We start from the raw sequence: 17,045 nt of genomic DNA, 5'->3' as shown, positions 1-17,045 counted from the left end.
TTTCACATTTTAACCCATTTTTCACATAAACATTTTCCAGAAAATTATACGGACTGCACACGCAAGTCGAGGAATGATAAATAGTGCTTTTCAAGGTCTTAGAACACAGAATTAATTATTAAATTTAATGATGACCTTTTGGGTCATCACAAAAAGTTACCAACTTTATCTTCTGGTTTATACTATTCAAAAATTAGTACAGTTGAAGCACACTTTATCGTAAACTAGAAGTTTGCGGATTCAAATACTTTTATGCTTTGGCATGGCCGTTTGGGCCATCCTGGATCAATAATGATGAGATGAATTACTGAAAATTCGAGTGGGCATTCATTAAAGTACCTGAAGATTCTTACAAATAATGATTTTTCTTATGATTCTTGTTATCAAAGCAAAATGATCACTAGACCATCACCAATGAAGGTTGGCATTGAATCCCCTGCCTTTTTAGAATGTATACATGGGGATATATGTGGACCTATTCACCCACCAAGTAGGTTGTTTAGATATTTTATGGTCCTAATATATGCATCTTCAAGATGGTCTCATGTGTGCCTACTATCATCTCGCAACCTGGTGTTTGCAAAGCTATTAGCCAAAATAATTCGATTAAAGGAACAATTCCCAGATTATCCTATAAAGGCTATTTGTCTTGATAATGCTGGAGAATTCTCATCTCAAGCTTTTGATGATTATTGTCTATCAGTTGGGATAAAAGTTGAACATCCTGTAGCTTATGTTCATACTCAAAATGGTCTTGCAGAGTCATTTATTAAACACCTGCAATTGATAGCAAGACCACTACTTATGAAAACAACATTGCCCACTACTGTTTGGGGCCATGCTATCTTGCATGCAGCATCACTTATCCGTCTCAGACCGACACATTATAATAAATATTCTCCGTCATAATTAGTTTTTGGTCATGAACCAAATATTGCCCATCTACGAATTTTTGGATGTGCTGTATATGTGCCAGTAGCACCACCACAGCGCAGTAAGATGGGCCCCCAAAGAAGGTTAGGAATATATATTGGGTTTGAATCACCCTCTATTATTTTCTATCTTGAACCATTGACGGGAGATTTATTTGCTGCTCGATTTGGAGATTGTCGATTTGATGAAACAAATTTTCCGCAATTAGGGGAAGAGAAAAAGGAAATCAAAAGAGAAATTATGTGAAAAGTTTCATCATTATCTCACTTTGATCCACGTACCCCTATATGTAATCCGGAGGTCCAGAAGATCATCCATTTACAAAATATAGCAAATCAAATACCAGACGCATTTACTGATTTGAAAAGGATAACTAAATCACATATCCCTGCAAAGAATGTGCCTATCCGAATTGATGTCTCAACAGGACTATCTACTAGCATGAGAGCTAGTGAACCTAAAGCACGCCTGAAGCATGGTAGTCCTTTGGGTTCAAAGGATCGAAATCCTAGAAAAAAAAAATTGATAAATGATCAAAATGACACTATGAAGGGATCTCCTGAAGATACCCAAGATCTGATTAGTTCTGAGATTTCTGAAGAAAACAATGAACCAGAGACTCAAGTGAGTGATGAACTTTTAATAAGTTCTACTAGTGATGTGATTAATTTAAATCGATTTGAAATAGCGGTGGATAATATTTTTGCATATAATGTTGCGCTTAACATTATGCAAGATAGTGAGAATCTTGAACCCTGATCTGTCGAAGAATATCGACAAAGATCTGATTGGCCAAAATGGCAAGAGTCAATTCAATCGGAATTGAAGTCACTTGCTAAAAGAGAGGTCTTTGGACCAGTAGTCCAAACACCTGATGGTATAAAGCCAGTTGGTCATAAATGAGTTTTTGTGCGAAAAAGGAATGATAAAAATAAATTTGAAAGATACAAGGCTCGCCTTGTCGCACAAGGATTCTCACAACGACATGGAGTCGATTATGAAGAAACATATTCACCCAGTATGGATGCCATAACATTTCGATATCTCATCAGTTTAGCCTTACGTGAAAGGCTTGAAATACATCTAATGGGTGTGGTTATAACTTATCTGTACGGGTCACTTGATAATGAAATTTACATGAAAATTCCTGAAGGATTTAAAATTCCTGAAGCATATACAAAATCTCGGGAAATGTACTCAATCAGATTACAAAGATCTTTGTACGGTTTAAAGCAATCTGGGCGCATGTGGTATAATCGCCTCAGTGAATATTTGCTGAAAGAGGGTTACATAAATGATGTTATTTGTCCATATATTTTTATAAAGAAAATGGTTTCAGAATTTGTTATACTTGTTGTTTATGTTGATGACATAAATCTTGTTGGAACTCTAGAAGAGCTCCAAAAGACAATTAAATATCTTAAGAAAGAATTTGAGATGAAAGATCTTGGAAAGACAAAACTTTGTCTTGGTCTGCAAATTGAACATTTAGCAGACGGGATCTTTATCCATCAATATGCCTATACAAAAAGGGTCTTAAAACGCTTTTATATGGACAAAGCGCGCCCATTGAGTACACCGATGGTTGTTCGATCACTTGAAGTGAATAAGGATTTGTTCCGACCTCCAGAAGAGGATGAGGAACTCCTTGGTCCCGAAGTACCCTATCTCAGTGCAATTGGTGCACTAATGTATCTTGCTAATGCTACAAGGCCTGACATAATATTTTCTGTTAATTTACTAGCAAGATATAGTTCTTCTCCTACACAGAGATATTGAAACGGGATTAAGCATATATTGCGATATTTAAAGGGAACTCTTGATATGAGTTTGTTTTATGCTAACAAAGATAGTGCAGATCTTGTTGGTTATGCAGATGCAAGTTATTTATCTGATCCTCATAAAGCTAGATCTCAAATCGGGTACGTATTTATATATGGAGGTACTGTCATATCATGGCGCTCCACAAAGCAATCTATTATTGCTACTTCTTCAAATCATGCTGAGATAATAGTTATTCATGTAGCAAGTAGGGAATGCGTATGGTTGAGATCAATAATTTATTTTATTCGAGAAAAATATGGTTTGGAATGTGAGAAAAGACCCACAATTTTATACGAAGACAATGTTGCATGCATAGCCCAATTGAAGGGAGGATTTATAAAAGGAGATAGAACAAAGCACATTTCACCAAAATTATTCTACACACATGATCTTTAGAAAAATGGTGACATCGATGTGCAACAAATCCGTTCAAGTGACAATCCAATAGATTTGTTCACTAAATCTTTGCCAACTTCAACTTTTGAGAAGATGATATACAAGATTGGAATGCGGAGACTCAAATATTTGAAACAAAATTTTTATCAGGGGGGTGAAATACGTGTTGTACTCTTTTTTTCTTACTAAGCTTTTTTCCCATGGAATTTTTCTTATAAGGTTTTTAATGAGGCAACTAGAAATGCGTATTACTAAATATGTATACTCTTTTTCCTTCACTAGGATTTTTTTCACTGGGTTTTTCCTAGTAAGGTTTTAACGAGGCACATTATCTTTTAATGAACATCCAAGAGGGAGTGTTATGAAAATATTATATTGTGAATGTCCATTTATTACTCCGCTATAGATAATCTTTCTGAAGAAGATTATCCATGTAGTACTGAAGTTTATCTACAAGCAGCTGATGCAGGCAGGTTGCAAGCAACTCAATGAAATGATTTGCAATAATTTCTTATTAAACATGCAGGTTGCAAGCAGCTCATGCAGACAACTTACAAGCAGCTAAAGAAAAGCCTTGCACTTACTTTCTGAAAAGCCTCGCAGTTACTTCCTTTCTTCTATAAATAGAGGAGTTTTCAGTTCATTATGTACATGAGTTTGAAGTTGAATAATACATCATTTTCTCTTTATACTTGTTTTTATTTTATAATCTTTATTTTATAACAGACGTGAGTATTTATATATTGTTATATGCGAAATAAGCATGCGGAATGAGAATACAATATTAGCAATCCATATATATAATTAATAACGATAAAAACTAATTAAAATAAGCAATTTTTACACAATAATCTTTATGGCATTATTCATCGCATGAGGCAGACACGTATAACTTATGTGTATGTTTTGTAAACTTTACAGCAACTAAGTGGGGTGGACTAAGAAACAAATTGCTTACATACGCCGATATCTATCCTCTAAAATATTTAACTAGCATAACTAGAATAAGTTATTTTGATTACGTATTATATGTCTCTAGATTCTGGAATATATCCATTTTCAGCATTAGCTATTACCTTTTCTAGTAAGTTCTATACTCCTCCCGAGCCTAAACCAAGATGCCTGCACTGGAATTAATAGGTAAATATTTGAGAAATTTAACATATCAAAACTGAATATTTTCTATCTAAGGAATCAAACATTATCCAACTAAAATATACAATTAAAAGCTCACTATTACTTAGACAGGGACAGGGTCAAAACTACATGACTTCTAGAAAATTAACCAAATATATATGAACATACATTAAGGGAGAAATAGAGCTTGTGCACTAAAAAAATAAAAAAGCAAATACAAAAGAAGACTCTAGCTAATGGAATATTAAGCACCAAATCCAACCCCCTCTTCTCACCCACCCCCCTCTCCCAACCCAGAAAGAAGGGTCAGAATGCAAGGTGGAAGAGAATGTAGGGACTAAAGTGTTATAAGCTGTTCTTAAGCATATGTTTTCTTTTTCCTTTTAATGATTATACTAGCGTCAGTTTGTGTGCACATCTCGATTATTTTTTCGTGTACTTGCTATCTTCCGGCAACAAATATATCGAGTCGCTATACGATTCAGACTTAGGCAGATGAAAAAATTTATGACTAGCATTTTTTTGTCTCTGCCGGAACTTGAATCTTGATCTCCCGTGACTTTCACTCCCTTAAGCTTGAGTGCATAGCTTCAGTCCTAATTTCTTCTTTCATTTTCCTGATGAATTCTTCAATCTTCTTATTGAGTTCCTCTATGCTCATATTCACTTGATTTCCTTCTTCTACTGCTTCTGTATCTGATAATAAACATGCTGCAGTTTCTTCTACTTCTGCAACTTCTTCTTTGTTCTCTTCTACTTCTTCTTTACCTTTGATTAATACATCTTCTTGTTCATCAGAAGAAGAAGAACTACAACTCAAGTTCTTGGCAAGAAATGCAAGAATACCATTACAAAGTAGGAACATGTATTTCCTATCAAAGACATGTGCAAAGAGTGGGAAAACAAGAGCTGAGAAGTGAAAATTATAGGTGAAAAAGAAGGAGAAACCATAGGTGTAAGAAAGAAGGAAGGATATGAGAGATACTAGGACTAAGAACTGCAAAGTTTTCTTTATCAATTCTTTGTAAATATTTGGTTTTCTAGCAGTTTGAATCATCTGGCTTCCATATTTGTAGTCATCCATCTTTGCCCTTTGTTTCCTATATAGTATATACTCTTCCCCAAGTGAAAAACTGTAACTAATTAAAATCTCAAAGGGGAAAAAGGAGAGTTGAATAATGTTGATGAAGATATGTCTTATGTTTTGGAGCTTGGCTGGTTTAAGCATGTTTAGTATGGTCTTTTATATATATAATGTGAGACTTTTTTTTAACAATATCGTTATATAACAGTCATTCGTTATAAAAGTTAGGTTTTTTCGGAACAGATTTTTTAATTTATGTTATAATATATGTCCTTTATAACAACACTTTATTATAACATCCAAAAAATATCGGAATAAATACGATTGTTATAAAGAGGTTTGACATATAAAATTTTAATTTTTATTTATTGATACTGTACAAAAGTATAGTTCACACTAATATTTCACCTAAAAAATAATTATAGATAATTGTTCACAAAAAATAGTTTAGTGAGCTGAAAAATAATATAGGTTATCTATTGTGACATGTTAAAACATACCATCAGTGGAAGATTACTTTACTGCGTCAGTGTATATTTACATTCTCTTGTACAGTTTTTTCCAGTATAATTAATCACTTTATATACTTGATGCTTTTATTCCAAATAAATTTTCGATAAGACTAGAGATTTCTCTAAATAAAAAATTGGAATATTATTCAGGGTACTTAGTTCCTAAGAAATTGGAGAAGGTGGTGTGTATATGAAATGAAACGAGTAGCCGGGAAGTTTCTAGTGTTTCTACTGCATAAGAAACCAAGAATAATTGATTAAAGTTGATTCTCACCAGTTCTTGCATATTGCGCTTTACATATAAGGGAGCTTAATATCATGTTTGGCCAATCCGGAGAAATTAACTTATTTTGGAAGTACTTTTGAAAAAAGTACTTTTAGAGAGAAGCAGTTTGTGTTTGGCTAATCACTCTGAAAAGTATTTTTGAGCAATAATTTATCTTTGGCCAAGCTTTTCAGAAAGTGTTTTTAAGTATCAAATTACGAATAAGGACATAAATAGATTTACTTAATAGTTAATATTATAAGTAAATAAATAATCTTAAAAATTTGTTATTACATGCAATAATTAAATTTTTTTATTTTATTTAAGTAAAATATGAAAATAAAATTTTAAAGTACTTAATTCTTTTAATATAAATTAAATATATTAAAAATCATTCACCCGTAAAATTACTATATATTAGAAAGCTATCCTAAAAATAATAAGAAATATTTATACATTAATATTCTAAGTATTAGGTTTAACGATTATTTTGGTATATACTATATTTTGTTAAGGGTATTTTTGGTAAGAAGAAAAGTCAAAACTGTTTCTGTTTTGGGAAGAAGCTACTTTTTTCAGCTTCTCAGAAACTGCTTCTGCTTCTTCCCAAAAGCACTTTTTTCCCCCAAAAAAGCTTGGCCAAACACCTCAAGTTAGAAAAAAAAAAATGCTATTAAGAAAAAAAAATACTTTTGACCTCTTGAAAAGTTTGGCCAAACAGGCTATAAGTGTAGATTAGCTCTAAGTAATAGTTTAGCTCTATTCCGATATTTTCTTAACATGTCTGGTATATATAATTTAAATCCATACAGTAAACATTGACTAAGTTCTAGTCCAATATGTTGGTCGCATGGTAAATACTTACTCGCACCCGATGTTTATACCAAACCAAATAATTTAATCGTGATAGTTAAAAGTTAAAGTGAAAACACAGTATCACTTAACTATGGTTAAGTGAAAAACATATGTATGAAATACATATATCCTGCTTTCAATGGTTGATGTAAACACCGAGTGCAAATAAGTTTTTAAAAAATTTTGAGGCCAAGAAGTGAATAGAAATACTGTAAAAGTGCGAGAGGATGATAAATATTGGGAGATTTCATTTAAACTAGAAAGAATAATGTCTGGACAAAATTTCACAAGGGTGCAACTCCCTTCTTCAAAAGCATATCATAAACTCTATCTACTTTAGTTGCTTCTATTTGGAAGAAAGGATAAGCATCAGATTTTCTAGTGATATTGCCACTAAAAATTTGTATTGTAAGGACCTCCTGCATCCTAAGATAATGTTGAGGCGGTAACCTGATTTCCCGACATAGTTGTTTCTCCTGCAAGCAGAAAAAACACACAAAGTTACATCTAAGAAATCAAATTAGTTGATGGCTGACCAGAATTGAAGATCTCGGAGACAGAACGTCACGTGATTTTTTCCAGGGTTTGTTGGACCGGGGGTCTATCGGAGAGAGCCTCTCTACCCTCAAGGTAGGGGTAAGGTCTGCGTACACACTACCTTCCCCAGACCCCACTCGTGGAATTAGTTAATTTTATTTAGGGTTACCTGGTATCTACACTCTTTTTTTTTTGGGGGGGGGGGGGGTGGAGGAGGGTAGTAGGTACTTGGTAGAATAATGATTCCCGCATATTTAAATGGAACAAGGTACAATTTTACTTTTTTACTATACAGAATTTCTTAGTTTTACCCTCCATTATACTTTCGGGCCACTCTTACTCTTGTCCTTAGCTCATTGTCTCATGTTTGTCCTTGACTTTAAGGGACCTCCAGCACGAACCAGGTAAATTCAAGGTGTCAAAATATTTTGGAAAAAGTTACCGCACTACTTTTGACTATGGTTTAAAAGTAAATCCCGTTATGCTTCGAGTTGGAGCTCCATTAGGGGGACATGCGCAAACACGAGAAAGATTTGCTAACAACAAGGGTATGAATGGCCCCAAAGTATAACGGATGCTAAATAAAGATATTTTGTGTTGTACTAGAAAGGTGTTTTTGACCTTTTTCTCTCTTTAGATTGAAGTGTTCCATTTACTGAGTCCTAGACATAAATACAAGAATCAAACAAGTTGCGTTACTGAAGAATTCCTTTCAAAAGCAGTAATCTGACAACTTACAGGTTCTGATAACAGTTCTCCTGCAGAAAAAGCTGCAATGCCCGAATCGGTGATGGAACTCAAATTGCCCTGACAGATCTCCTGGCTTGTTGGACCAATCTGAGAACTTTCTTTTCTGGGAACGCCTTCTTCAACTTCCCTCTTCCTTTTCCTTTCAATGTATCTTTCGACTTCAGCAGAAGAACGACAACCAGCAGCTCTTGCTTCCTGCATAATTTTGACCTTGCATAACTAGTAACAGTATAGACAGTGATTCTGTATCACGATTTGCTACTGCGTCATAGATTAGTCAAATAACATATGGTTCTAATTTTATAAAATTCACCTACCTTCTATATAAGGTTAATGAGCAAAAATGGAAAAGGTAGAGAACTAGAAAGAACTTATCCAAATGCCAACATTTAGTTTCACAAAAGAGGTACTCCCTTTGTTTCATTTTATATGACGGCGTTTGACTGGCATATAATTTAGTTTCACAAAAGAGGTACTCCCTCTGTTTCATTTTATATGACGGTGTTTGACTGGCATATAATTTAGGAAAGAAAGGCTTTTGAAACATGCCAAAGTAACATTTAGAAATTGTGGTGTTAAAGATGTCATGACATTTTATGGCTATAAGAGCATGTCGTTACGTGTAAAATGAGAAGTTTAAACTTAAAGGGTTTCTAAATATAGAATGGTGCCATTCTCTTTGGAACAGACTACAAAGGGAAGAATGTCATATAAAATGAAACGGAGATTGTAATAATTAACGGAGCCAAGTTTCCCACCTTGAGTTCTTGTATTCTTTTCAGAAATCTATGTTCTGAGACGACAGTCTTGAGTAATTCTTCGTGCTCCTCCTTGGAGAGGAAGCGCATAATTGCATCATAATGTCGGCATATATCTCTCTCTTCTGGAGATAAATCCTTCTCAAATTCACTTGGCTGGAGTAAATTCCTCTCTAGAATAAAATCCTTGCGGCGCTTTCTCTCATCAAGCCTGCCATTATTTGTTGAAAGTTGACTTTGAAAAGTATATGATAACTGAAGGAAATATCAAACATGTGACAGAGGAAAGGAAGAGTACCTCTTGCCATAGATGCGCAGAACACGTAACTTAAGTTCGCGCTCTTCTTCAGTTTCAGTTTCCTTGAATTCCATATCAGCCAATAGTTGCTCCGCATCATTATCATATTCAGGATCAAATTCTTGCCTTTTGGGGTTATATCCACTTAATTTCATCAACGAGGATCCATCATCCTTCAAAGATTTAGGTTTCTTGCCTCCAAAATTTCTGCCCAAATGATTATCTGCAAACAATTAATTTACTTTTTATAAACTGATCAATTCCTTCACCAATTTCTTCAGTCATAAATAAAAAGTTGCCCGCCCTACCTTCCAATTTTACAGGTACATTCTGGTCTTTGGCTTGCGCCTTGCTGGATGGCTTCTTTATGCCTGTGGTTCCTGCAAAATCCATGCCGTTAATGACTCGACGAATTCATATCCTTTGACGAAGAAAAGTAAACATTGCATTTGAAGAGAACCAAGTACCGGTCTTATCCGCATTGGATATAGAATTTAAACGGCCTAAACGACCATTTTTATGCGAGTCTTCAACTCTAACGACGACAATGCAAAGAAGAAAGTGACAATTAGATGAGCTAGAGACATAATTGATAATAAACCATGCACACAGACTATAGAATCTGAAATTCATACTTGACTCTAGATGGGGAGAATGATTCATCTTTAGGAACAACTTCACCAAGTGAGGAGAGTCCTGAAATTGCCACAAGCAGTCAATGTAAGATATAGTGTTGTGAAAATTCATTGCAATCAGATAAAATTCTCCTACTACAACATGAATTCCTAGTTTTCTCCCACAAGAATTCTCATCAATTTATTCGCATCCCCACCCTCACCACAAGAATCCAGAAGATGCAGTAGAGTACAAGATTTTCTGTCACGTTGTATTTATGGGATTTTTTAAATGAAATAACGAAAGCAAAGACCAAAACAACCAATAAAAAGAAAGAAAAAGTTGTAAAAATCCCATAACTTTGCTATTAAAAGTACTTTGGTAATCTTTATGAATATATGTATAATGACATTAATCCCAAGAATTAACAAGATAATTGAATTCTGTGAAAATTTCTGATGGCTTATACTCCTTCCGTCCCAATTAACTAGTCTGTTAAACTTGATATAGGATTTAGTGGAGAAAGTTCAGATAAGTCTCGTATTTCAATGTGGTAGAGATATTAAAATATTTCCTATACTAAATAAAGGAGTATATCAAACTAAATGGAACACGAGGAGTGACATTTTTTATCTTTTAGCTAAATATGAAATAAGTGTAGTGAGTACTATCATCATGTATGTTTTTTTTTTTTTGAAAATCCATATTGATTACCTTATCAAAAAAGAGTTCCATATTAATTCAGTTATCTCCCACAGAGTACAGGAATTTAAAACTTTCGTGTATTCTTTGTTCCATCATTTATTTATAATTTAGATATCACCTGTAAAAAAATGAGAATCGTCTAATATCCTCTTCAAGATTAACTATTAACCAGCTTGAAGCCTGAATAATTATAATTAACTTTAAAAATTACTACCAAATGTTATTCTTGTATTGTTTTTGTTTACCTAAAACTCATCAAGATTTAGTTTTTAGTGAATGGAGAGTATTTAGCTTGGAGTGTCTTGTGTATATAACGATTACGTAATTAGCTAAAAATTTGATTTCCATATTTGACCATATATACCAATTCATTGTAATAAAAAGAACAAGACTATATTTACATGTCTTGCGGAAAGACATACTCCTCTTGTCACAATCCTTGTCATTGGTTAACTATTTCTATTCTTCTTCTTTTATCAGTGTTTATTATCTGTAGTCTTGACCAAGATATCTCATCATAATCTAACAACAGTTAACATTTAATGTATTTAGTACCAACAGAAGTAATAAATTCAAAATATTTAATATGCTTGTACTATTGGTTGTCAAATTTTGTTAAACTTACTCTAAAATTTAAATTAAGTCAAATTACTTGAAGCTAGGATATTTTCCTATTTATTTAGCCCTTTTGTTTTGATTCTCCCCTTGTATATATTTTCATGAGTTTTCATGAGTTTCCCCTTTTCCTAGTTCTTCGATTTTAAATATGGAAATCAATATCTTTTTAGCTATTTAGATTTGTTACATGCATAATTGCGTATACAGATTCTTAAGAGTTTCTTCCGATAGTATTTATGTATATTGCCTTTAGTTTATTTCATACTTTCTCAAACATGAAAAACAAGTAGTTCATTTATCTTGATACATGCAGATAGAGATTAAACGCATCCATAGAGGGATTCCAAAACGTTTTCCTGCATTTCCTACTTGTTAGGAGAATTTAGCTTGTAGTGGAAGGGCAATTTTTTAACGCTATATGTGAGAAAGTGACACTTTGAGATATAGCATATACTAGATACATTCATAAAGAGATCTCCAAAAGTTTCTAACACTTCCTATTTATGTAGCTTCTAGTCGAAAGTTACTTTGTTAGCGCAAAAAAGAAGATACACAAAACACTTATATTCACTTCACATGCCACTATTAGGTATTTTAGGAAATATGTAACAGCAGACTATTTGACCTCGAAGGCATGACTTATGTTGCACCGAGCATCATTTCGTTATCCTAATGGCAGAAGAACTGGCTCTCAAGATAAACAGCAAAGGCAAGAAACTAGAGGATTCGGAATTTGAGAGCTAAATTCCTAACCTTTCTTATCTGTGAAATTCCCTTTAGCCATGGCAAGGAGTTCCTTTCTGTTTTTCCCAATGACGTGAGTCATATCCTGGAAAAGGAAAAGGAAAATGGCAAATGCAGGTGAAAAGTTGAGTCAGAAGAATTAAACTTGCAAAATATTTGTGATAAATTTCTTACCGGCAGAGGAAAGTAAGGTGACTCTAAGTATGCGCTCTTAAAATGTTCTACGCAGGCTTCTTTTGTCTTTGTTCCAACATGCTCACCGACTTCTGCCCAATTACCCATGCCATACATTTCAAGTCCCTACACATAGGAAATTCAAGGAACCAAGACAACAAGAAAAAAGGGTATTGACGTTATGATTACCTAATAGGAAAAGTGAAAAGTCACATTGAGTACTCCCTTTGTTTCAATTTATGTGACACTTTCCTTATTAATCCGTTCCGAAAAAAATGACACGTGTCTATATTTGGAAATAATTTAACTTTAAACTTTCCATTTTACTAAAGTTTCACACAAATGTTATGGTCCCACAAAGCTTATACCCTTTAAGCTATTAACACCACAAGCCCGAGTCAAACTACGTCACATAAATTGAAACAGAGGGAGTAATAAATAAAACATGAGGTGTCCAAAAAGAGGGTCCTTAGAAATAACACCTCCAGAAGCAACATCTCTTCATCAGCATTCCAGTCCGGGCGGATAAGCGGGAAAGATAAGATGTCCTGTTCAAAGACACTATGAAGGTCATTAAAACAATGAATTAGCTCTGCTATCCAGTGCTCAAAAATGAAGATTAGCTCCAAATCCGGTGCACGGAAGCATTGAAAACACGAAGTATGTTTCTAAAATCCACATGTTCACAAAAACATGTAGTTCATGATGAATAGTGCACCTTTTTTTCTGGTAAGTAATGTTTCAGATATGTATTACTACTAATATGACAAATAGAAAAACAAAGCTTCACAAAGCAATCTGTTAAATGCATGACATATAGATTGATCTCCATACCACAAAGGATAAAGTAATTCATCATTTACAGAAGAAAGAACTAAACATAGTACCTTACTTATCAATTTAAGAAAACAAAGAAGAAAGAAAGAACTAACCATAACTCTATAGGGGTGATGGCTCTTGTGAGGCTGCACCTCAGCACCAACCGAAAAGCACTCTATACATAGGTCAAAATCAGAACAGACACCACATTTTATACGAATTCTCCCGCTGATGTCTTTGTTGCAGTAATTGCAGTGATACAAGGCCCTTTTGCCTTCACCCGTCCCTTGGCCTGAGTAATCAAGAGCATTATGTCAACATATAAGAAGTGGTAGCAAATTTGGAAGACTCTAAAAGTCATGAGAATGATGTACGACGACTTTGCAGCAGCTTATGGGTCTGAAATTGCACAGAGTTTGGGGCGAAAAAGGCTAAGAACTAAGAAATTATTGGGTAAAAAGGAATCATATGAATGGTGATTTCTTAGCATTTATTTGAGCATGAAGACGCTTGAAGAGGTTGAAGAAAAAAGGTTGTTTCCATTGCAAACAGTGAAAAAAATAAGGAAAAGAGAAGAATAAGCAAGAACGGAAAAAAGAAAAAAGCCTTAGGAATCACTATTAGTCCTTCAGGCATCAGGCGACGAGGTTAGAATTGCACGACACAATACAAAAAGTCAAAATTACTTGGGTACAATTTGATTTGAAGAAAAAGGAAAGAATGGAAAAAAATAAGATAGTATAATTTAGGTCAAAATATGTTATTTTACTTATTGCTTCCTCTCAATTGTTTTCATTTCCATTTAACCAATTGACCCTATAAAAATCTCGAATAGCTAAGCTCTATGCACTGAAAGAATTATAAGGATATCAAGACCTAATCCTACTCCAGAAAATTCCCCAAAATATATTAGTGTTTCTGTTTTTTTTACTACACACTCACCCCACCCCCCACCCCCCCACTCCCGCACCAGGAGTCAAGAGTAGCCCTTCCCCACTTTTTGCATCCTTGGTGACTTGAACCCCCAACCTCAAGGTCGAAGGTGGAGGGTGCTTTTCCGCTTAAGCAACTCTCTCTTTTCCAATACTAGGTAATGCTGATTCCGAACAACTTCAAATTACTAAAATCCACTACACTACACATTGAACAAAAAACTGTTTTCTTACAAAAGAAAATTAATGTTGGATAAATGTTTTCTTACCAAAAAAATTCTACCTCCGGAGTAACTTATGCCCACTACAGTAACTACAAAAGTACCAAAATAATCCTCTGACAAAATAAAGCATAAGGATACTACACAAGCTCCAAGACAGGTTATGTTTGGAACCAAAAACCATTCCTGCCATGCTTTCTTTGATAATTTAAAGGTTGTTTCCATATGTTTATACCAAGAAAGTCGGGTCTCTAAAAGAAATTCATGTTTGCGAGAAACAGCTCAAACATATTGTTTATATAGATAATTGAGCTACAATGACATCATTGTGAAGGTGCATGCCCAGAAGAACCCGCACTTAAGAAATTTTATGCTTCTCTGGCAAAAGGAAATAGATTGTCATTTCAAAAATGAAAAGGGAAATACGATTGCAGGATTCCTGTTTACAGTTTAGTCACCGTCGAGTTCATCCACCAATAAACCTGACTAAATCTATGCCTCTATGGAAACAAAACCATTGCAAGATCATAAATTCAAAAACCTATAATGAATGAATAGAAGAAAAGATAATCAACTCTAATAAACTGTCATCCACAAGAATCAAAATCCTACTGGACTTTTACCAACAATAAACTGCAATCCACAAAAATCAGAATTAAACTATACAGCTGAAAAGTAGTTAAAGGAAACTTACCAACAGTCACAGATTCTAAATTTTCTCCACTTGAGGCATTCTTTTTCCTCCTTGATCTAAATTAAGGAGAATAGGTAATGAAACTACACCAAATTAGCAAGAACCAACTAAGAAAATAAAAAGAAAAGAGAAAAGAAAGCATCAAATTGCCTCTAACAGTTCATCTATAAAAGAATCGAAATTCATAAGTACTGATCACAGACCATTATCATTAGTACTTCCTGTTCTTTGGAAAATCGAAAAGGATGCTTATAAATTAAAAATGCCTAATTTCAATCTGCTCACTCATAAATTAAGAAGGAATGCTCAATACCAATGTGGTATTAGTACCCCGGATAGTGCAGGGTTGAAGAAGGGCGAGCATACAAAACCCTGAGGTCCAAATACCTTGAGGTTGTAGGTCACTAAAGGAGCAACTCTACCATTGCGCCAATACTCGCCCTCGCACAATAAAAGCACAAACTAGAGCTAACTTTCAACAATTGACTAATCATTACTTATAAAAATCTAGTCTTTTACCAGAAAAACAAGATAAACCCAAGAAATTACCACCCATAACGAGTTTGAAACCTATAACTAAACGATGCTCTTCAACAAACGGACTACTCAGGCAGTACATGGCACCACTGCAGATTTCCAAGGACATGGCCCTTGATAGTAAGGTCTGGAAGTCGAGCATTAGGGTTGTAGGCTAGGGGGTAGTCGAGTTTTTTCTACTTCATACCGGGGGTGAGGCTGATTTGATAGGGTTGATCTTAGACAGCTAGTGGTTAATGTTGTGTCCACACTTATCCTTTCTGTTTTTCATAGCTCCGGGCCTTACTTACTAGTTATTGTTATTGTTATTGCATGTCATCTATTTCTATGATTTTTATGATGCTATTACTATTTCTATGGTTTATGTTGACAATACCGATATATTGTTTCTTCTTGTTTTCTTTCCGTCTTCCTGAGCCAAGGGTCTATCGGAAACAGCCTCTCTGCCCCATCGGGTAGAGGCTAAGGTCTGCGTACACACTACCCTCCCCACATCCCACTTTGTGGGATTTTACTAGGTCGTCGTCATTGTTGTAGTAGTAGTATACACCTATAACCAAATGACACTTTCGACTATAGACTAATGAACTTAGCAATAAAAATCTAATCTTTAACACAAAAACTAGAAGAAGAAGAAGAAGAAAAATAATCAAAAATTTAACACCCATTAGTAGTTTATACCAACTAAAAGACACACATAAACTAAAAGATACTGGAATTAATACCTACAACTAATGACACTTTTGACTGTTGACTAATTAATTTAGCAAAAAGAATCTAATCTTTACAACAAAATCTAGAAAAAAATAAACAATTTAACAACCATTAGTAGTTTATACCTAAAAGTAAAAGCCACCCATAAACTAAAAGATACAAAAAAATGATAAAAATTGTACCTTTGGCTGGGATCTTCATCAGCTTGAAAATTCCCACGAGAGCGACCCATTCTTAACTCCGATAAAAGCCCTAAAAAGGCCAATGTAATTGGCTATTGGTGATAAAGATTGAAGACCCAAAATTGATTTGATGAATTTTTGAGTTAATTTCCCAAATTGGGTATGTTCTTGATACAATTATTGGATGTTCACTGGAAAATTTTGGGTTTTGGTTGAGTTCATTGGCTGATTTTGTGGAATGTACTGTTTGTCGGGTAATGAATTTGATTTTCCCGACAAATTAGTTTTTTTAGATAAACATTTTTATTTTATTTTTTCTTTCTTATTTTAGCCCCTTTTCCTCTCAATGTCCATAGTATGGGTGTCAAGGGCCGGTGGGGGCTAGAGGAAAAGGAAACCGGCGGTCTCCGTACCGGTCTGGTTATCGGTTTTAAAATATGGTCTTACCGGGTCCGAGCCTTGTCGGTGAAAATTTGAATCGGAACGATTCCGGGCATAATGGGCCTGGTCGGGCAGGTTTTATTTAAATTTTTTTGTTGTGTATTTTTATATAACTATCGTAATTTATATTAAAATAAAGTAAAAATGTAAAACATAAAAACATCTTATATAAAGCGTGTTTGAATAAATATCAAAGGCTAAAAAAGCCTTATATTTGAAATTTTGAATAAAAACTCCAAAGGCTTTAAAAGCCTTATATTTGAATATTTCATTAACAATTTAAGATAATATTGTAGATAT

The 17,045-nt window shown here is 34.2% G+C and overlaps 2 protein-coding genes across 3 annotated transcripts; both read right to left on the bottom strand.

Moving 5' to 3' along the window:
* Positions 1-4,368: 4,368 nt before the first annotated feature.
* On the bottom strand, positions 4,369-5,519 carry LOC107794786 (uncharacterized). Its single transcript, XM_016617315.2, has one exon. The coding sequence runs from the start codon at positions 5,516-5,518 to the stop codon at positions 4,853-4,855; it is 666 nt and encodes a 221-aa protein (XP_016472801.2). The 5' UTR covers position 5,519; the 3' UTR covers positions 4,369-4,852.
* Positions 5,520-7,231: 1,712 nt separating this feature from the next.
* On the bottom strand, positions 7,232-16,578 carry LOC107794781 (transcriptional adapter ADA2b-like). Of its 2 annotated transcripts, none has more exons than XM_016617310.2 (13): positions 16,305-16,578; positions 14,872-14,927; positions 13,138-13,316; positions 12,688-12,753; positions 12,206-12,331; positions 12,041-12,116; positions 9,985-10,045; positions 9,817-9,884; positions 9,658-9,729; positions 9,350-9,572; positions 9,052-9,262; positions 8,282-8,488; positions 7,232-7,482 (listed from the first exon to the last, which is right to left on the bottom strand). In XM_016617310.2, exons 1-13 carry the CDS (start codon positions 16,352-16,354, stop codon positions 7,291-7,293), a joined length of 1,587 nt encoding a protein of 528 aa, XP_016472796.1. In that variant the 5' UTR covers positions 16,355-16,578; the 3' UTR covers positions 7,232-7,290. The 2 variants fall into 2 exon arrangements, with proteins under 2 accessions (XP_016472796.1, XP_016472795.1); XM_016617309.2 differs by having other exon boundaries at positions 8,282-8,512; positions 16,305-16,561.
* Positions 16,579-17,045: the final 467 nt, after the last annotated feature.

The sequence above is a fragment of the Nicotiana tabacum genome, chromosome 13 (genome assembly GCF_000715075.1).
Source record: "Nicotiana tabacum cultivar K326 chromosome 13, ASM71507v2, whole genome shotgun sequence".
In the NCBI taxonomy this organism is placed as follows: domain Eukaryota; kingdom Viridiplantae; phylum Streptophyta; class Magnoliopsida; order Solanales; family Solanaceae; genus Nicotiana; species Nicotiana tabacum.
The sequence above is the reverse complement of the archived record's forward strand: the minus strand, read 5'-3'. Positions and strand labels throughout refer to the sequence as shown.